Source organism: Bos taurus, chromosome 24 (assembly GCF_002263795.3).
Source record: "Bos taurus isolate L1 Dominette 01449 registration number 42190680 breed Hereford chromosome 24, ARS-UCD2.0, whole genome shotgun sequence".
NCBI lineage: Eukaryota > Metazoa > Chordata > Mammalia > Artiodactyla > Bovidae > Bos > Bos taurus.
In genome coordinates this window covers 9,442,658-9,463,982 of record NC_037351.1, presented here as the reverse complement: position 1 = coordinate 9,463,982, position 21,325 = coordinate 9,442,658, and the positions used below count along the sequence as shown (strand labels likewise).

General features: G+C 42.8%; 1 protein-coding gene across 4 annotated transcripts; it reads right to left on the bottom strand.

Annotated features, from left to right (window-relative positions):
* Nucleotides 1-279: 279 nt before the first annotated feature.
* Nucleotides 280-19,474, bottom strand: DSEL (dermatan sulfate epimerase like). 4 transcript variants are annotated; one of them, XR_009492667.1, is made up of 4 exons: nt 19,120-19,209; nt 13,715-18,264; nt 13,014-13,103; nt 280-3,412 (listed from the first exon to the last, which is right to left on the bottom strand). XR_009492667.1 is itself a non-coding variant. In XM_005224004.5 (3 exons), exon 2 carries the CDS (start codon nt 17,360-17,362, stop codon nt 13,724-13,726), a length of 3,639 nt encoding a protein of 1,212 aa, XP_005224061.1. In that variant the 5' UTR covers nt 17,363-18,264; nt 19,120-19,209; the 3' UTR covers nt 280-3,412; nt 13,715-13,723.
* Between the last annotated feature and the right edge of the window lie 1,851 nt (nt 19,475-21,325).

Here is a 21,325-nt window from a genome sequence, read left to right as displayed (position 1 = left end):
TTAGTTAAAGTGTTCCTACAAAGAAAACAGAATGCTCAGATAATTTTACAAATGCGTTCTGACAAACATTCTTGTATTAGGTCATTTCAATCCCATGCAAACTCATCTAGAGAATATAAAAATAGAACATCCTCAACTTACTTTGTGTGACAAGTTTGCTGACTTGAAAATTAGACAAATATATCATGATAAAATTACAATTACAAATGTTGATATAAACATCTTAATTATTAATAAGCTTAATTCAGCAACAAATATAATAAATCATTCCCAGTCTGGTTTCATCATAGCAAGCCAAATTTGGTTTAATCTCAAAAGAAAAAAATATCTTCACAAAATACCTTGCATTAACAGATTAGGGCAAAGAAATATATGATTATCACAATAAATACAGTAAAAGCATGAATAAATCTCATCATGCACTGATGATAAAAAGGCAATTATCAACTGGCAATAGAAGGGAGTATTGCATCCTGATAAAGGGAATCTATGAAATACACACAGCATCCATTCATTTGCTCAGTGGTGAAATGTACAATTACTCCATTCACATTAGGAACAGTACAAGAATATTCACATTGCCAGATCTACTCAGTACTTTACAAGACGTCCTAACAAATCCAGTAAGAACATTAAAAAGTTATAAAATTAAAAGGACAGAAATGTATTCCATTAATTACAGATTACAAAATCATCTTATATAAGTATTTCAAAAAAATTTACAGGTAAATTATTAAATTAGTAAGTTCCCTGATATAATATAAATACACAAAAGTCAACTGTATTTTCTACATACTATCATCAGTTAGGACATACAATTAAAAATAAATATGATCCACTGTAATATATAAAGTGCTCATACTTAAATCTATCAAAGGATTAACAAATGTTATATAAAAGGAGAGATATGCCATGCTTATGAATTGGGATTAATTAAAGAGGTCAATTCTCCCAAAATTGATGTAATGCATTTACAATAACATGTATTGTTCTTTGTTTGCTTGCTTTGAGGAGCTATGCTAACTAATTCTAAAATGCATATGGAAGAACAAAGGCTTAAGAAATAGAAAAAAGAAAATAAAAAAACTTCCCTTACCAGATTTCAAGGCCAACAAAAAGACTGCAGTAATTAAGACAGTGCAGTACTGTCATCGGGTAATCAAATTTGCCAGTGGAGTACAGTAGAGAACTCAGAAATCAGCTCACACAAAATATAAGGACTTGATATGCAGTAGAAATGGCATTGAAGATTAGTGGAAAGGAGAGGGTACTGAATCTTTTCAGTCTAGGACAGCAGGTTATTCATACAAGGGAAAAAAAAAAAACAACCTCAGAATGGACTTAACAGTTAATGTAAAGCAGATTAAATGGAGAAGGAAATGGCAACTCACTCCAGTATTCTTGCCTGGGAAATCCCAGGAAATTTCATGAACAGAGTTGCCTGGTGGGCTACAGTCCATGGCGTCCCAAAGAATCAGACATGACTGACCAACTAAGTATGCAGATTAAATACTTAAATATAAAAGGCAAAATAAGCTCTCCTTCTCCTGGTAGTCCTGTCCTTGTGGAAACCCTTTCCTGGGTGTAGGGGTAAGGGGACCTCTGACTAGCTTCTAACCAAAGCTGCCTGGGTGTCGCTTCCAAGATTATGATAGCATGTTAGCAGTTTCTCTATAGACTCTCTCACCCTGACTTCATGAAGTTAACTGCCAATGGAGAAGCTCACATGGCAAGTGATTCAAGGTCTCCTGCCAACAGGCAGAAAAGAACTGAGACTTTTAGTCCAATAGCCCACAAAGAATTCAGTCTTGCCAACAATCACATGAGCTTGGAAGTGGGTGCTTCTCAGATGAGATCTTAGTCCCATCAATGTCACTGCAGCCACATGTACGAGCAGACGACCAAGTTCAGCCAGGCTTGGATTCCCGACCCATAGAAACTGTGAGACAATGAATGTGTGATGTTCTAAGCTATTACAAGTGTGGTAATATTATTTGGCAGCAACTGATAATGATAGGAAAATAGAGGAGAACATTTTCAGTACCAAGACGCTAAGATTCTTTGATAAGATGTTAAAAAGTATAAATAATAAAGAAAAATTATTTGTAAACATATTTTGTCTACGTTCAAATTAAGAACACCTGCATATCAAAATGTATTATAAAAGTCATAGTGCAAAGATCATAAAAATATAAGCCAAGAAGTTATTCACTGCAAGTATAACTAAAAAAGGATTAGTATTATTAATATACAGTAAATGTCAATGAATCAATGAGAAAAAAATGAATGCCATGGAAAAATGCATAAAAGACAGGAACATGATTTCTTTTCACAAAAGAAGAAACACAAATGGGAAAAATAAGGACGGCTGTGTGTGTGTGTGCACTAGTGCATTGCTGCACACGTGTTCTATGTTATTAACAGAACCAAAAAAAAAAGATATAGCGCTCTTTTATCCCACTAGACAGAAAAATATTTAAAACTATGAAAAGGGCTGGGTGGGAAGGTTTCTGAGTACAAAAAAAAAAAACACACACAATGACAAAATTCTTGCATTAACATATATGCATTATATAGCATATATAAAGTTTTATGTATAATGTTTAAAATTACAAAAATTAAAAATATTCCCCAAATCCAACAAGATGAAAGCTTCATAAAGTATGCTGTTTGGACAGTAGTCTATATTGGAACTCACTGTGTTGGAAATAAGTGCTCTCCACCTGCAAACATCAACATGCATTAGACAAAATTTTGAGTGAAGAAAAGCAAGCTGTGTAAGAATATATGCAGTATGTTAGGTTTACATAATGTATAAAAACATGCAAAAATGCACAATGTGTTGATAAATATAGAGACATATGTGGTGGAGCTATAAAGAAGAGCACAGGAATGATAAACACAAAACTCAGGATAGTTGTTACCTCTGGGGTCGCTGGTTAGGGTGGGAGGATACAGTAATCGAAGGTCAGAGGTATACGCTCTGCACCACATGGTAGGGTGTGAGTATAGGGGTTCTGACTCTAAGTCCCAGCTCTGGTCACAAAGACTTATCAATATCACAGAAGAGGGCTTCTGATAGGGTCAGCACGTCTTTTCAGGGTCCACAGATTAGCGTAACCTATCCATCACACCTACAGTTGGAGAAGTAGGGGCAGCAGACCTGACACGTGCAAGGCTCAGCAAAACAGTGTCTTCTGATTTGCATACAGTGGACCTCAGCCAGGGTCTGGATGGCAGTCTCCAGGGAAAACCAGTCATAGAAGAGGAATTCCTGTCCTCAGTGAGATGAACGCTGTGATCGTAGGTGTGTGGCACCCGTTCCCTGGGCAGAGGCGCATGCTGTCCCGGGCTCCTTGCTGGAAGGCTGAGGTTCCAACTGGAGGCTCTGGAACTGCTCCTGGGTTGTGATCTACAGCCACAGAAGGGAAAAAACACCCACACTTACAAAGCACCAGGCAGATGATAACGTATTGTAGAACTTAACCCTGAGCCAAAAAATGTGTGTGAAGGATGTGTGCATTAAGTGTTCTATAAAGAGATCATTTTATATTCATAAAACCATCTGTTACATACAGTGTCAAGCTATATAATCATGACATGTATAACTTAGATATGCTACCTCAGATTGTTGTTGTTTAGCTGCTGTTGTGTCTGATTCTTTTGCAACCCTGTTGGCTGTGGCCAACCAGGCTCCTCAGTCCATGGGATTTTCCAGGCAAGAATGTTGGAGTGGGTTGCCATTTCCTTCTCCAGGGGATTGTCCTAACCCAGGGACTGAACCTGCATCTCCTGCATTAGCAGGCGGATTCTCTACCACTGAGCCACAAGGTTGGCCCTCACTTATTCCATCATAGCCAGTGCAGTAAATGTCATATTCACACATAGCCTTCAACACTCCCAGCTTTTATGCATATTTCATAATAAATAAAATATTAAAATATGAAAATTCATTTATTTTGATGCATAAGATCATAATAATGTATCTACTGAATGAAGGTATGAACATAAAATTATGATTAATGTTATACAAATAGCACTCGTAACATGATATAAAACTTCAAGTAATAGCATCATACTTAAATTCAATAGGCATCTCTGATGGCGTAGCGGGTAAATAATTCTGCTGCAATGCAGGAGACACAAGAGATGCAGATTCAATCTCTGGGTTGGGAAGATACCATGGAGGAGGAAATGGCAACCTCCTTCAGTATTCTTGCTTGAAAAATCCCATGGACAGAGGAGCCTGGTGGGCTACAGTCCATGGGGTTCCAAAGAGTCAGATACAACCGGATGACTAAACATAAACTTAAAAGAGTCTCTATCTTAATAAAATTCAGAAGGAAATACAATATTCTCTAGAATAACTCAAACCATGACTTTAGAAATAAAGCACCGAAGTAAGTGAAAATTTGAATGATTTTTTTTTAAATGTGAACATGAAAAATGCTCCAAATTATTTCCACATATATTAATTGCATAATTGTGATTTTTCATGTTTTCACAACTCAGTGCATATATGAAATATTAAAATAGGTGTCTATTTGGTCTATATGCCAACTATGTAGGCTCAAATCCTCTGGGGACACTTTAATATTTTCTTCTTCGGAGAATGGTGCATTCTGTTACATATGGGTTTGATAGAAAATGAATTTGAGGTGATTGCAAAGAGGAAACAAGTATCATTCTATTAATTTTTACATGTGATTTTATTTAATCCTTACATCAACTCTGGGGAGTTTTAAAGATGGGGAAATGATCATTTCAAATTAAGAAAACTCCCCAACACCACACAGTTCAGTTCAGTTCAGTCACTCAGTCGTGTCCGACTCTTTGTGACGCCATGAACCACAGCACGCCAGGCCTCCCTGTCCATCACCAACTCCCAGAGTTCACTCAAACTCACGTCCATCGAGTCAGTGATGTCATCCAGCCACCTCATCCTCTGTTGTCCCCTTCTCCTCCTGCCCCCAATCCCTCCCAGCATCAGAGTCTTTTCCAATGAGTCAACTCTTCACATCAGGTGGCCAAAGTATTGGAGTTTCAGCTTCAGCTTCAGCATCAGTCCCTCCAAAGAATACCCAGGACTGATCTTCAGAATGGACTGGTTGGATCTCCTTGCAGTCCAAGGGACTCTCAAGAGTCTTCTCCAACACCACAGTTCAAAAGCATCAGTTCTTTGGCACTCAGCTTTCTTCACAGTCCAACTCTCACATCCATACATGACCATTGGAAAAAGCATAGCCTTGACTAGACAGACCTCTGTTGGCAAAGTAATGTCTCTGCTTTTGAATATGCTATCTAGGTTAGTCATAACTTTCTTTCCAAGGAGTAAGCGTCTTTTAATTTCATGGCTGCAGTCACTATCTACAGTGATTTTGGAGCCCCCCAAAATAAAGTCTGACACTGTTTCCACTGTTTCCCCATCTATTTCCCATCAAGTGATGGGACCAGATGCCATGATCTTCGTTTTCTGAATGTTGAGCTTTAAGCCAACTTTTTCACTCTCCTCTTTCACTTTCATCAAGAGGCTTTTTAGCACCTCTTCACTTTCTGCCATAAGGGTGGTGTCATCTGCATATCTGAGGTTATTGATATTGCTCCCAGCAATCCTGATTCCAGCTTGTACTTCTTCCAGCCCAGCATTTCTCATGATGTATTCTGCATAAAAGTTAAATCAGCAGGGTGACAATATACAGCCTTGACATACTTCTTTTCCTATTTGGAACCAGTCTGTTGTTCCATGTACAGTTCTAACTATTGCTTCCTGCCCTGCATACGGGTTTCTCAAGAGGCAGGTCAGGTGTTCTGGTATTCCCATCTCTTTCAGAATTTTCCACAGTTGATTGTGATCCATACAGTCAAAGGCTTTGGCATAGTCAATAAAGCATAAATAGATGTTTTTCTGGAACTTTCTTGCTTTTTTGATCCAGTGGATGTTGGCAATTTGATCTCTGGTTCCTCTGCCTTTTCTAAAACCACCTTGAACATCTGGAAGTTCACAGTTCACATATTGCTGAAGCCTGGCTTGGATAATTTTGAGCATTACTTTACTAGCATGTGAAATGAGTGCAATTGTGCGGTAGTTTGAGCAACAACTCACAGCTGGTTATTATTTACTGACCTGGTGATTTGTATTCAAATTTTATCAAATTTCAAAGTTCATATAGTATACAAAGTGTTGTTAATATAACATTTTTAATAGAAATCTCCCTCTTCAAATTAACCAAGGAAATGGGAGAAAGGCATAAACATAGCTTGTGAAAAACCCATGAGTACAATATGTTGATTATACACAGAAAACCTTACACCCCATATGATAACAGAATCGTGCCAGATTTTCATGTGGATGCACAAGAAAGTCCTGGAGAAGGAAATGGCAACCCACTCCAGTATTGTCTGGAGAATCCCATGGACAGAGGAGCCTGACAGGCAACAGTCCATGGGGTTGCAAAAACCTGGACACGACTGAGTGACTGAGCATAAAAGCAAGTACCTTTTAGTAATGGGGTTTTTGTTCAGTAACTATAAACGCAAATTTTATAGTTCAGTTCAGTCGCTCAGTTGTGTCCAACTCTTTGCGACCCCATGAATTGCAGCACGCCAGGCCTCCCTGTCCATCACCAACTCCCAGAGTTCAGAGACTCACGTCCATCGAGTCAGTGATGCCATCCAGCCATCTCATCCTCTGTCATCCCCTTCTCCTCCTGCCCCCAATCCCTCCCAGCATCAGAGTCTTTTCCAATGAGTCAACTCTTCGCATGAGGTGGCCAAAGTACTGGAGTTTCAGCTTTAGCATCATTCCTTCCAAAGAAATCCCAGGGCTGATCTCCTTCAGAATGGACTGGTTGGATCTCTTTGCAGTCCAAGGGATTCTCAAGAGTCTTCTCCAACACCACAGTTCAAAAGCATCAATTCTTCTGCACTCAGCCTTCTTCACAGTCCAACTCTCACATCCATACATGACCACAGGAAAAACCATAGCCTTATAAAGTATAACTGAATGCATGTACATTTCAGTTTATTTTGGTCAATCTAAAGAAAAATAACACGAGTTCCTTGGTGCACATAAGCCCACTGTGAGTGTGATGTGTTCGAGTTAACACTGAATGCCAGGACCCCCAAGTTAATGTTTGGAATAAAAATGAAGAGGAGAACCCACCTATTTCACTGTGTAGGGTTAACTTTTATTAACTGCACTCTTTATATGTAGTTGTCTTTTCATGGGTGTTTTATGGAAGCAATTTCATCACTTCTTGGTTGTATTGTGTTCTTGTAAATCTCCCTTCAAAGTTTTGTGGAATACTGCATTAAGGCATCAAGTTAAAATAGCTCAATATAGTTTAAAAAGCCTTATTTTAAAATCCCAGAAACTTTAAACAAATATATAAAACAAAATTAATCTTTTGGAACAAGGCAAAGGAATAAATGAACACTTAAAACAATAAATAAACACTAATAAAGTTGGGCAGTTATCTTTCATTGTAGTAGAACAAAGTTTGGGAGCATTATTTCCATTATGAAATGAATAAGGTAAGAAGTGATTTATGCATTGTCCGTAGAGGGATGTCAGATTTTAATGCAGGGATTAGAGATTTCTGTGTTGTTCATTTACTCATGAAGTGAGAAAAGTGATGGTGATGGGAGGTGAATTAACTTCCAAAAGAATGAAGAGCACCATGGATGTCCCATGTGTATGAATGTCTGGTTCCTTAAATCACTGGGATCATTGTATATACCCCTCACTTGGAAACAGAGAGGGAGATAGTATATAGGAAAACACCACACTATCTAGAAAGCTGTAAAACCTAACACTTAGATGCAATTCAACACCAGTGTTAGTACCCTTGAAAGGAAAAATTCATTTCATCTCAAGAGTCACAGCAATACAGAAATAGTTAAAAGAAATAAGATAGAAAGAGCAACTGCAATGTACTATAGAAAAGGTTTGTTCAGATTACAATCTTTCCTTTTTTCTGAAGTTTTAGCTATAATAAGATTTCAAAGAGATTCTTAAACAGTTCATACAATAATGAACTCAGTTGTTAGAGAAACAGTTCTCCTTATACACCTTACTTTGTGTTCAGATTTAGGTTCAGAATCCCTTCCTTCCATTTCTTCCTCCCTCCTTCCCTTAGTTCTACTATTTTCGTAGTAGGAATAAGAACAGTTCCCCCCCCGCCCCAATATATTTGGTTGACTGTCAGCTCCATAGGTTTTGTTCACTGCTGCCTTCTTAGGATTGGTCAGCTCCGCCTGGTAATATGAATCTGGAGGCACTGAGAGGGCCGGGGAAGGAAAAGGAGATGCTACTGGCCAGCTGGAGCCCAGATGAGATACCCTGAGTTATCCTTTACTGCTATTACCAGCAGCAATCTGCATGCACCCCAGTCCAACCACACTCACACAGCCTTCTCTTCAGGGCATCCCTTGCTGTTCAGTTATGGACCACATTTCTTTGTGAGAAATGTGTTGGGGCAATTAAGTCAGGGGAGAATTGGGAGAGAGTGTCAGCAGTTTTGTTCCGCTTGTGCCTATCACTACTTACTGATGGGACGTCCTGTGATGATAGAGTCAAATCTAATTAGGAAAAGCATGGATGGTGATCTCTCTCCAAATGTACTGAAGCTCCATAAACTACTTCCGTTTCTCATAACCACCATTTCTAAGGCAGAGCAGCTGACACTTTGTGGTGCCTCTCCTTGGGTGGTAATCGCTACTGGCATGCCCTTCCTCTCCTTCTCCTCTTGATGAATTCCTACTGGCTCTGAAGTCTCTGGCGAGAACACCAATTCTTCACAGGGCAGGCACAAAGTCAACTCATTTTTGTCTTCTTCCCTCATGCAAATCAATACCTTGGTGGTAGATACCCTAAAACTACCGTGAATTGATAACTGAATTGTAAACCTGCTCCAAATGTCTTCACAAAAACAGATTCCCTGCAAAGAGAATACAGGCTTCAGATCTATCTGTAAAATCAACACCAGTGAGTTGTGAAGATTGTAATGATGAACATGAAAACGTTAAGGTTCTGTGCAGCACATACTGAGACTAATTTATAATGGATCCTTCTGTCTTTAAAAGCAAAAGTCTCCACTATGCCAACCCTCTGCACCACCTGTCGGAATGACTCAAGGAACCTGCACCAACCTTCCTTTCATAGATCTCCTGCTCAAATGGAGATTCCACCAATGATAGGGGGGGCAATTGTGGAGCCCAGGTATACAGTACCAGGATGTTCTTACTACTTAGTAAGTTAGGACAAAGTACAGAGAAGAGTGAAATGGACTGAAGGCAGGACTTAAAATTAACTTACAAGAGTGGAGTCATGGCTTGTCCATCATTGAAGGGTACAAGTTTAGTAGCTGAAATCATGGGACTGCATTTCCCAAATCTGCCTTCTCAGCTCCAGACAAAATCCTAGCACAGGTACCCAAAGACCTAAAGAAGAGGGCTATTACAAATTATCCCAACCATAGCCAAGTTGCTTTTAGCTTTTTATTAACAGAGGAGTCATGTTATACATATAGTTAGAATAAACTGGCGGAGAAGGCAATGGCACCCCACTCCAGTACTCTTGCCTGGAAAATCCCATGGACGGAGGAGCCTGGTGGGCTGCAGTCCATGGGGTCGCTAAGAGTCGGACACGACTGAGCGACTTCACTTTCACTTTTCACTTTCATGCATTGAAGAAGGAAATGGCAACCCACTCCAGTGTTCTTGCCTGGAGAATCCCAGGGACGGGGGGGCCTGGTGGGCTGCCATCTATGGGGTCGCACAGAGTCGGACACGACTGAAGCGACTTAGCAGCAGCAGCAGCAGAATAAACTGGGCTATGGTCTCCGGTATAGGTTTTCTTCGCTGCGTAACTGGATAGATGTGAAAGAAAAATGAAAATGAAGAACAAAAACAAGATACCCGGCTAAGGTTTGGAAGCTTTCTCCAAAACTATCTTTGGAAATGGAACTAAACATGTTACTTGGACTAAACACAACATAAGCTCATGTAAATTACAGCTCAAGCATTTACAAGTTAGCTAGAGAATGTGAGAATCTGTTTTAAGTTCCTTCCATTCTTTGTGCAAAAAAAAATAAAAAACAAAAATTCAGTCTAGTTCTTAAAATGTTATTTGAATTTTTCTGCCAACATGAAGGGAAATAATGATACTAGTCAAGTATGGAAAACATTGCCTTAGCAGCTATTTTTAGACATACTTTGGTCTATATTTAAACAAGCAGTAGATAGCCTACATATGTATATTAAATTCCTAGATCTGTCTTAGAATATTAGGCTCCCTTACCTCTGTAAGTGGTGTTATAACATATTATCTTCTACTTACACTTTTCACTAAATTAGTGACATTTTTCTAATTATGATCAGAATTAAGTCAGAGTTTAAAACCATTGTCCACATTTACTTATAGATAACTGAATGAGATAGACTTTATATAGTAGCTCAGATGGTAAAGCATCTGCCTGCAATGCAGGAGACCTGGGTTTGATCCCTGGATTGGGAAAATACCCTGGAGAAGGAAATGGCAACCCACTTCAGTATCCTTGCCTGGAAAATTTCAAGAACAGAGGAGCCTGGTAAGCTTTAGTTCACAGGGTCACAGTCACACATGACTGAGTGATTAATACACACAGTATCTATGATGACCCTAAACCAAATCACCAAAAACTGTGCTGATAAATGATGCCAATCAAGTCAATGGCAGACAGAAGGGGTGGCATTTCTACAAAAAGAAAAAAAAAAATTAAACATAACTAGTGTGTGGAGAGAGTCTCTTCAAGTACGAAGGTATTTATGGCAGATCCTATACCACGTCTGGGAATTAGACACAATTACCCCATTCCTGCCAGGCATTTATAGTACTAATTATTCTGTTTGTCCAAAAACCCAGTTAATCAAACATCTAATACTCAGGTTCTAGGCTCAGTATGTAGGTATTAAAGTGTATCTACCTAAAATTCATGCCTTTCTGGGTTTCTATAGATTAAGTATAATCATAGACTTCTTTCTCCTGAGCAGGTTCTCCCATTTCCTTCCTTTCTGGAATTGTCATTACAGTAAATTCGGCTATGGATATGGCCTCTCTCATCCAAAGTGAGTAATTTGCATCATTTCTAAATTTTGAAAACTAGATCAACATTATCACCACACTTAAGCTACTTTTTATGTCAGCAAACCTAATCCATTCTTTCAGAATTTCAATATGTAAACAGTATTAATAAATGCTTTTATTCCAACTGGGCCCAAGTTTGGGGAAATTAATGAAGGAAAGAATTGTTTATGGAAAGAACATTTTGTGTTTCCTTTGAAAATGTCATAAAGTCATCAGGGTTGCTTTAATTATTTTTGTGATGATCAGAGTAAAAATGTAGTAAAAGTAAGTTCACATTTTTCCTAGGATAACACTCTGGAAGTGCAGGACCTAGGTGTTCTGAGATCATAATTGGGATGTTAAGGCAGTGGGTCCCAAGCATGTACAAGTCCTTGCACATGCAACGGCTGGGCCAGCTTTCACCTACGTGTAACATTCCTCAGAAACAGAACCTGTGAACATTAGTCTCCTCCAGCAAACTTTCCCTTGGGTCAGAAGTAGACAGGGAAATTCACCCTGACCTTGCTAAGTGGTGAAAGATACCCTGTGAAGATCACTTTAAGTGCATCCCTTTCCTTATCTATTAATAATGTATTCTCATCTTGTTCCCATATTCATTCACAGAACTGCTCTTTTTCATTTTCTGCATCTCTCCCCAACCCCTGTGCATACTCAACCTGGCTCTCTTCTGCCTGTGAGCATGTTTCTGTGCAAAGTTAAAGGAAAGGCAGTGGTCCAGAATTGGTGATCTCTGCTGCTATCTGCAAACATTGGTAATTCTTACCTTGATCGAACCTCATATTATTTTCAACCCAAAGCCTTTTTATTTGATATACGATCACACATCCTGGAAATTGAAAGCAGACACTGAGACTCTGACCAGTAATGGAAATGGTGTTATCATCCATGTAGAAATGTTACATGCATCACGATAACCCTGAGATAGGAAGAATAATCTTCCTTGAGAATAATAGTACGGATTTGAGTCTTTGGTTGCCCTCTCAACCTGTATTAATCCAACAGGATTTTCATTCATTTTGACATTGTAGAGAGAGGGCAGGGAGAGCTACACCAGGAAGTAGAGGTGGGGGCGTAGGAGAGAGCTGTTTTCCTACTGTAATGGAAGAAAAATGACAGCCTGGTTAGCTTCAGCTGGAATGTAACATACCCACAGCTTGATCACCCTGGAGGCACATTTTGACATAACAACAAACTACTGAGAAAAGCCACTTTTATCTAGGTCAGAATGACAGAATTCCAAGTGTTAGCGCCTGGAGGGTGAGGGGGGTGGTGTGAAACTACAGTCTGAAACATCAGGAAGACTGCAGTCTACACAGAGATTTGCATTAAGTCCCCACACTGCCTCATGGTTTCATCCAGTTCATTGTAATTGCTCCACTGGTTTCTAATGGCATCGCATTTTGATTTCAGCGTCTACCAAAATAAAATGAACCATGTGTTATGACGACAACATTTATAATAAGATGCAGATGGTAAAGGAAGCAGATGCCTCTGACATCATCTGCCATTGGCCTTCAACTTCTGCAGACACCGGCAGTCTGGAGACTCATTCAAAGGGACGCAGGATAAGTCAGGCAGTTTTCCAATTCTGTTTCCAGTCTAAAAAAACACTGGCAGCAGCAGCACTGCTTTGACTCATACAGTGATGCTTCCACAAGGAGAAATCTGATTCTAAGGTGGTCTCAGGCTTTGACACAAAATTAATCAACAGGATAGGGAGAAAAAAAATCCCCACAAATATCAGAGTTTAGCCATTAGCAACTACTGACTGTTTTGCGTGACAGTGGCAGAAAGGACAGGGTGGGAGCGGTAATGGTGAACAGCTGCAGTTTCAAGGAAGCAAGAATGAGAGGGTTTTAAAGAGACAAGAGGGCCTAAAATACCCTACCAGCCCTTGGCATCCACTGTTCCAAGACTGATTCCTTATGACTTCTAAGTAAAAAACTTGAAGGAGGATTTTCAGGTCACTGTTTCTGACCTAAAAAAAAAAAAAAAGTCCATTCTGTATTTCCATTTGTATTTTCCAGAAGGGATCCGATAATTCCAATAGGAGCTTTCACCATTTCCCCAGTGATATCTGTGAACATTCTACACAGTGAAAGGATTTGTGTGTATGTGTGGCGTGCAAGATAAATGTGTTGGGACACCTTCTAAAAAACTAGGAAACTTCTGCAGTTCATCTTGAAAGCAAGAGGCGCTTGGGTAAAGCAGCAACTGCCAGGCTTTCAGCAGTGCATGAGGTTCTGGGCTAGATCAGCTGAGTTACAGATGAAGCAGAGAGTTAGACAAAAACCTTTATAATCCTCCTATCTCCCCTGACCATGGTAATATAACTTCATCTAAGCCTCTGTGGCAGAAACATCTTAGCAGAAAAAAATTCAGAAACAAAGGCAAGGGAAGTGGTGACAAAAATAAATCCTGCTAGGCCAAATACGGTGCTTATGGTGCTTATTTTTAAAATAATCTCTCTCTGCATGTAACGAATTGATCACAAACACACACACAAACACACACAGTACAAGAATAAACAAACTTCTAATTCATATCCACAAATTGGGTTGGAAAGTATTAGTGCAAATCTCTGCTGACCTGCAGCATTCAGTCCATAAACTTTGGGTATCCTAGACGATCCATCAGCGTCCAGCAGATGTTCTCAATCAGTTTAATTTCATCCTTCGGCAAGTTTCGTTTCCAAACGTTAGTATTAGCGGGTGATATCTCCCCTTCGTAGGGAAGATAGAAAAGGTTTGTGGAGGTGGCAAACAATATTTGGTTTAAAGTAGCAGGAGATAAAGGAATTCCAAGGAAGGCAAAAATCCTTTCCGTGGTATTCTGAGGGAAATGCACAAGATCTTCAAACTTGATTAATTGGTAGCTGGTGGGCAGCAGGTCTGCATTTAGCCTCAGGGCAGCAGCCGTGTTTGCCAGCCACGCATGGGCCAGCAGCGAGACTGGGTGAGGTCTGGATGCCAACAGTTCCTTCCGCAACAATTCATACTCCACAGCATAGCCTGAGTTCAAGGTACAACGGCCTGCACTTCCCTCCGTTTTAAACAGCTTGGCTAAGTGCTCTTGTACATTCTTCAAAGAGTAAAGGCTAGGTTTACTACTGTACAGCATGGAATAAACCCACGCCCGAGGGTCCCTCACCACGTACAAGGCCCTCATGGAGGCTCCCAACACCTCGTTAAAGAAATGCAGCTTTAACGTCCAGCTCCCGCTGCCCAGGCTGAGCACCGGCCGCGCACTGGGGTAGTGGACCAGGTGTCTCCGCAGAGCCCGGACGTATTCAGCGTCTCTGTCAAAGGCGCCTTTCATTCTGCTTCTTTGTTCTGCCAGAGACTCTCTCCTTTTCAACTTCCTTTTCTTGTCTTTATTCATGCTAAAATACTGGGCCAATTTCCCCCTACTGGGTTCATGCAGATGGATGTTCTGCAAATGGAGTTTCGTGTCTCGGACCAAGGACTGCAACCAGCCTCGGAGTAAACGGAAACGCACGCCGTGGACTTCGGACGCCGTCCATTCACAGGCGTCCACAAAGGAGTCGATTTCCAATTCCGTTTCCGGGATGTCAATGTAGGCTGTGGGGACCCGGATGTAGAGGAAGTCACTGCTGTTGAAGAAGAGTTGTTTGAGAATCTCGGCTCCGGAACCAGGAAGTGAGGTAATGACGACGTCCGGCGGGTCTGTGCGCTGGCCTCCCGGGGCCAGCGCCTGCCCGCTTGCCTCGGTCTCCGGCCTCGCCCACTTGGCACAGATGGGCTGCGTGCAAGCGCTCCACACGTCCAGCAGTTCAACGGACCACAAGGCAATAACAAGGATGAGGATCCACCGCATAAGCTTTCTAAAAGAAAGGTAAAACCGCCACTGAAAAGTTAAGATCACCAGGCCGATGCACAAAATCAACCCAACTGCTACATTAAATTTAAATCCAAAGGGGAAAATAACTCTATCGCGTCTTATGGGCTTTACTATTGCCTCAGTGCCCAAACCGAAGCGGGTTACTTGGGCCTGATCAGCCACAGTGGCAAAGCCGCCAAATCCCAGGTAGTCAAACCTTGTCTTCAAGTTCTGGTAGTCAGTCACGATCGAAACAACATGGTCGGTGTTATTGACATTGAGAGAAAGCTGAAGTCCAGAATTGGAATTATCAATAAATCTGCAACTGGAAACATTAACATATGGTCCATAGAAGACATATGCGATTCTTGTGATTGCGGATTCCATCTGAAACGTAACATTGACAAACTGAGTCCACCGTTTCTTAAATTCAGCGGCTTGCTCTGCTTCCTGTATACTAGCAAGGGGGCTACTGCCACGATGATCAAACCAAAACATCTTGTAGTGAGCATCCCACACGTCCATCAAGGCGCCATTATACCTGTTCATGAACCTATATGGGATGTACTTAAAATCAATATCCAGATTATGGAAGAAGGCACTGACAGATTTTATTGGGGAATCTTCTTGCTTCTCGACATGATCAACAACTAGCAGAGTCTGAGAGTTTAAGAGAAGCAAAGCCCGATACACGCTTTTCAGCTTCATTGCTGAAGAGTAAGCCGACACGGCTTCCCCACTCACAAATATCATGTCCCCGTGCTGAGAGGCAGTAATGATTTCCCCGGCCGCATCACCAACCTCCTCACCGGTCCACTTGAGCCACTGTGCACATTCTCCCAGCTGACCTTCCCAGGGCTTATTACACTGACTCGTGGGTGACGGCGCGAACACCAGTACGTTGTTCAGGTGGCTCAACTTAGGTCCATAGAGAGCTTCGGAAACAAACACCTGCCCGTTGGGGGCAAAGGTAAATGAGTTCTGATCCGGATGTTCATGTCCAGGGTTGAAGCTCCTCCACCCATCAATCCAGGAGTATGGCTGGAAGTGAACTATGTCATACACAGCACGCCCTCCTAGCTTCCCAGACTTAAAAGACACAAAGGTATTGGTCTGTGTATTTGGCAGCCCAGCCCCATAAGTGACCACACCCCAGTTAGGGAACATGTGCATTTTTGCAGTGCCATATTCTGCAGGAGGCTGTGGGGTGAGCTGGGGGTCATACCAGATGTATTCAGTGTGAAGGGTACTCCACCTCTGGGCAGTGGAGGGGACCATGGGTCCATCTTTAGGTCGGTGCCTTCTGATTTGCTGAGCTAACCAATTTCCAGCTCCATTCTTTAAGACAAACTTATCTAAAAAAACTAACTGGCTCTCAGGACCATAAAACCAGTTATAATTGGAATCTGCTATCCCCACGGTCCTTTGGAAGCCTGGCAAAAGGGTGGCATAATAAAACCAAAAGTGCATTTTTAACCAGTTGTTATCCAAGTTGTTGATATTAAAGTGGCGCTGGGCCAGAAAAACATACTGTGTGACTGATTTAGCTGTGTAGCTTCCATAGGCCACACCTTCATCCAAAGAGCCATCGACAATGTGATTCAACAGAAACATTGTCTTTTCCATCACATCTACTACAACCTGTTTCCATAGATTTACCTTAGACCCTTTATCTACCCCAGTCACCAAAGCCCCGGTCAGCAGTGCTATCATGTTAGTAGCTTGATGGTTGTGAAGAAGTTGTTTGCCCCAAGAGCGGACCTTAGAATATTCATACATTTCCTCAGTAATAACCCATATTTTTTCTAGGTATTTTTGTCTCCGACGACCATCTAATAAGTTATATAAAAAGTCAAAGGCAGTGGCAAAACCTGTTAGGGAGTGGCCAACTGGAACCTCATCCCCTGGTGCATTCTCCACCAGCCAGTCTTTGTAGCCCACCATCCTGTCCATGTATTCCAAGGCAAATTCAAAGGCAACTTTGTCTTCCGGGCACAGCAAACAGTACAGGGCTAAAGGAGGCAGATTGTTGCCATAGATTTCATTCCACTTGGCAGCAAAATCAGCATGCTTGGGTGGAGGTAGGTAGTATGTCGGGTTCGACAGCATAGCAGTCACCGCACTTCTGATCGCTCTAAAAAGGTGCAAATGGGTTGTGCGAGACTTCTGTCTCATTGCTTGGATCTCTCCAGCATCAAAGTACAAACGTGGATGAAGCATACTCTTCTTCGGTTTTTGATTGGGTCTGACATCTTGCACTCTCTGTGTCTTAAATGGATCTATGTCATCTGGGAAAACTGCCCAGTCAGAGTAATTGCTCACAGATTCCTCCAAAGTAGAGAAAGCAAACATCACTAATACTAAAAATAAGCAATGTCCTGTAAACATTAACGCCATGATCCATCGGGGAGCTCCTTTCCTCAGGCATACATGTCAAATGCAGCGTTCAATGTGCTTCCCATCTGCTGAGTATAAAACATACATTTAAGGCCTTGATAAAACAAAGACTGTAAATTGTATGTGCTGTGAAATCCTGCTGACATTCGGCTCATTCAAAGTACAGTTGCCAAAAAGAGAAAACTTACACTGTGAATCTGCCTCCCTGATGCAGTGTTGCTTCCAATAAAACTTCAAGGAATGTTAAAGCCTCTTGATTTTCCCATGTCACACAGCAAACAGGAGTGGAGATAGTCAAGAATACTATGAATTCACAAGTTACTTCCGTGACAGAAATCTACCTAACATGGAGAGTCAAAAACCCCACATGGTAAAAAAAAAAAAAAAAAAAAAAAAAAAGCACTCCAAAATCCAAACTAAGAAGTCATTCCTGGCACAGGATACCATCACTGGTGACAAGCTCATCATACAGGTCTGATGCCTTTGTCTGTGTGCTCTCAAAGAAGTTGATGAAGTACTGAAATCCTTGGAGCAGACTGGGTTGTTACTCCGCTCAGCTTTTTACACTTCTGGCTGTGAGAATTTTTTTTTTCTTCCTCCATTTTTGGCAGAAAAAATCCTCAGCAAGTGTTCAAAGTCCTACTTGGTTTTAAAACATTCCAGATTCCTGCCCTCATTTCCAGTCCGTCTTGTCAGGCTTACTTACTCATCAGCCTATTATGACCCATCTGAGAAAGCATATTCTCATCTTCTTTTATCAGCTTCATCTGTACAACTATGAAAATCTAATCTTTGCAACCACCTAGGTACTTCTTTTCCAATCACGAAGTAACCATCAACTGGGAAAGAAAACTCCCCTTTCACCAACAGTGACGTCTCTTTTCCGTTCCTTTTTCATGACACTGGAAAAACAAAACAGAAATTTTGTTCTGGGGGACAAAACAAAACAGAAATTCTCGGAGGCTACAGGTATGCTGGGACATAAACGGAAGATTTAAACGTTCTACCATCTCCTGATAGAAATTTTAGAATGACAATAAGATCTGTTATTTAATACAATCGAAGTTACACTAAATGATTCCTTTTCTCATACTTTTCAAGGCACATATTAGGATAACAATGGTGGTAGAAGACAAGCGGCTACAAGATGTAACTTTCCCAAGAGTATTTATTTTAACGGTGGCTTGCTTTCTTAATTTAAAATGTTTTTACTCAAATACAGTCAAGAGAAGATTGAGTACCGCTGTCATTCTTGTTTTGATCACGGAAGACTCAGAGACAAAAACCCAAAGTTGAAAGGACCATTTTATGATTCTCGATGAGGGCTTAGCTTTCAAGGGCTCAAGGTGTCTTTGCCAGAGGAACTATAATACTAAGCGCAGTCACTTTTGTCTAAGGAGAAGTCATGACAATGTGTGGGAGCGAAGAACGCCGGTTCTGCTCCAGTCTCCCTCCCGAAAAGCCTGGTTTTCCATCCTTAAAAGAAGCCACCAGAGGGAGCTCAGACCCAAACCCGGACTCAAGGAGCAGCTTCGCGGCAGCCCGTCTGGGTTCCGAAGAACCTCACCAAGTTTCAGTCTTGGACAAGTCTCCTCTCTGTGGGAAACATGAACGCTAGGAGTTTCCTGCTCCGCTCCGCCTGTTGCATTTTGTGATTCGCTTCCTACGAACATGCCAGCTCCATCCTCCGCTCCCCATCCCCGACCCCTGGCAGTGGTCTTAGGACAAGAGACCCCTCAATAGCCAAGTCCTCTTACCTCGGCAGATCTGGACGGGGTCTCTCCGGGTGGTGGTGGGCCCGATGAGACGCAGGCGGAGAGTTGGAAAACACTGCTCTGCGTGGGACTCGGGCGGCCCGGCCCCCGCAGGGCTCCCGAAGCCCCCGGGTCCGGCGCCCCCGGCGCTCCAACAGGCTGAGGCCCCGCGCCCGTGCCCCGCCCGGCGCCGCGCGGACACGCCCGCCCTCGGGGAGCGCCGGACGCCCCCGGGCAGCCCGGGGCCGCGGAAGGCAGATCCGCGCGCGCCGGGCGCTCTCGGGGACGCCGTGTCCAGCGGGGCGCTGGCGTGCCAAAACGCGAGGCCGCCGCGGCCGCCGGTGCTCAGTGCCAGCTCCGGCCGCGCGGCCGGGGGAGGGCGAGAGACGGCGACGCGGGCCGGGGGCGGGGCGGGAACGGCTGGGGGCGGGGCCGGGGCGGGGCCTCGGATCCTGGGAGGGCGAGGCGGGTGGTGGGCGGGGTGGAGAGGACGTTGGTGGGGCGGGGTCTCGGGCGGGGGAGCCCGAGCACAGGCTACGCCGGAGATGGATCGGAGGCGGGGCTGGAAGGGGATGGGGGCGGGGCCAAGGGCAGGGCCGACCGCCCCCGGGATCTGAACCCTAGGGCCCTCGGAGTGCGCGTGTTCCCGGCTGCCGCGGCGGCGCGCGCTCCCGGAGCGGCGGAGCCGGGAGAAGAGGGAGGGAGGGATTTGGGAGTGCAAGGGTCAGAGGACCTCTCCTTGCCGGTCGAGTCCCGCTGCTGTTACGCCTTTGGTTGTGGGGAGAGGGCCGACCTCACAGGGCTAGGAGTGAGAGGAAGATAGAGGAGTTTCTGGGCCAGATTACAAATGATGCGGGAAGTGGGGATGGGCGGGGTGACGCCGTGGGATGTCTGGGATCAGCCTTCAGGAAGAGCAAGGGCTGAGGAGGGGAATGTGCGGCAGCAGGGCTGGGGTTGCTGTCATTTAGAAATGCAAAATCAATATACCGTATTAATACAAGACTGACTTGAGGAGCACAGATGCTAAAGATCAGGGGAAGACAAAAAAGACTAATCAGCCTTATTGATTGCAATAATTTCTCTGGCAGTGTAAATATGGAAAGGTATGTGACAAACAGGTGGAAGGAACCTCTTTCTTATTCAAGAAATGGAACCTGCAATTCAGTAAAGACCCACAGGCAGCAAAGACTGTGGCTCAGTTACTGTGACACGTGTGTGCAATTCCAGACTTTGGAAATCGTCGAGCACCTGTAATTCCTGTGGTACTGGACATATGGAACCTCTCACTAACATCTGAGATTACACTTGGCCAAGAGTCAACCTGAGTCTGCCATCTAATATAGTGAAATACCAGTTGTTGCAAATAAACTTAACTCCTTTGGGGATTGGTGATGCCTTCAGTTTCCTCCTACTCCATTCCATTTTGGTAGAAAGGGACAGATGTGTCTATTAAAAAATAAGTGTCTTGCTCTGATCGCTTCCTAGTAAAACCAAACAGTAGACTGTTGCTAGCAGAATACATTTCAAAATAATTTACCTTGGGTGTGAAATATGGCCTCTGCCTCACCGTCAATCTTCTATTTGATCCTCTTGGGAACCCTACCTCTGTCCAAATGGCCCATCTTGCTTTTTGCCTGCGGCTTCTGTAACTATGCTTATCCAGCTCCTTCCTGCATTGTGTTCTCTGCCCCCGACACTCCAATTTACTGGTTGAAAGTTTTTCTGACTGTTGAAGTTCTCTCATTATACTTGTCCCAGCTCAGATGCTTAAATTCTCCTGTAACTACACCCTAGGTTTTTCCCTAACCACGCTATAGTTTTTATCTGTAAATATATTCAGCCTCAGATCATTTGTTTTATGTGCTATATTTTCCCTGGCTGACTACTGTGCTCTCCTCAAAGCTCTGTCAGGTCATGGTCAGTCTCAGCCCCTCTCGTAAGGACTGTACCTATGTTTGAAATGAGCTGAAGCGTCAACACTTGGGCTCACGTAGTGCCTCATCTCCTTCACTGAGATTCATTCTGAAACAAGGGTCCTCCTCCAACCTCTAGAGACAGAACTTCCTGTAAACATCGGGACTGTCCCCGTATATGACCCACGATGGAGAAAGATGACTCCTGGCTTCTAGCCTCCCTTACAGGAGAAAGTAGAGTTGGAGGAAAGAGGAGCCCAGATGCAAAGATTGTTATAAGTTTCTGCAAAGAGGAG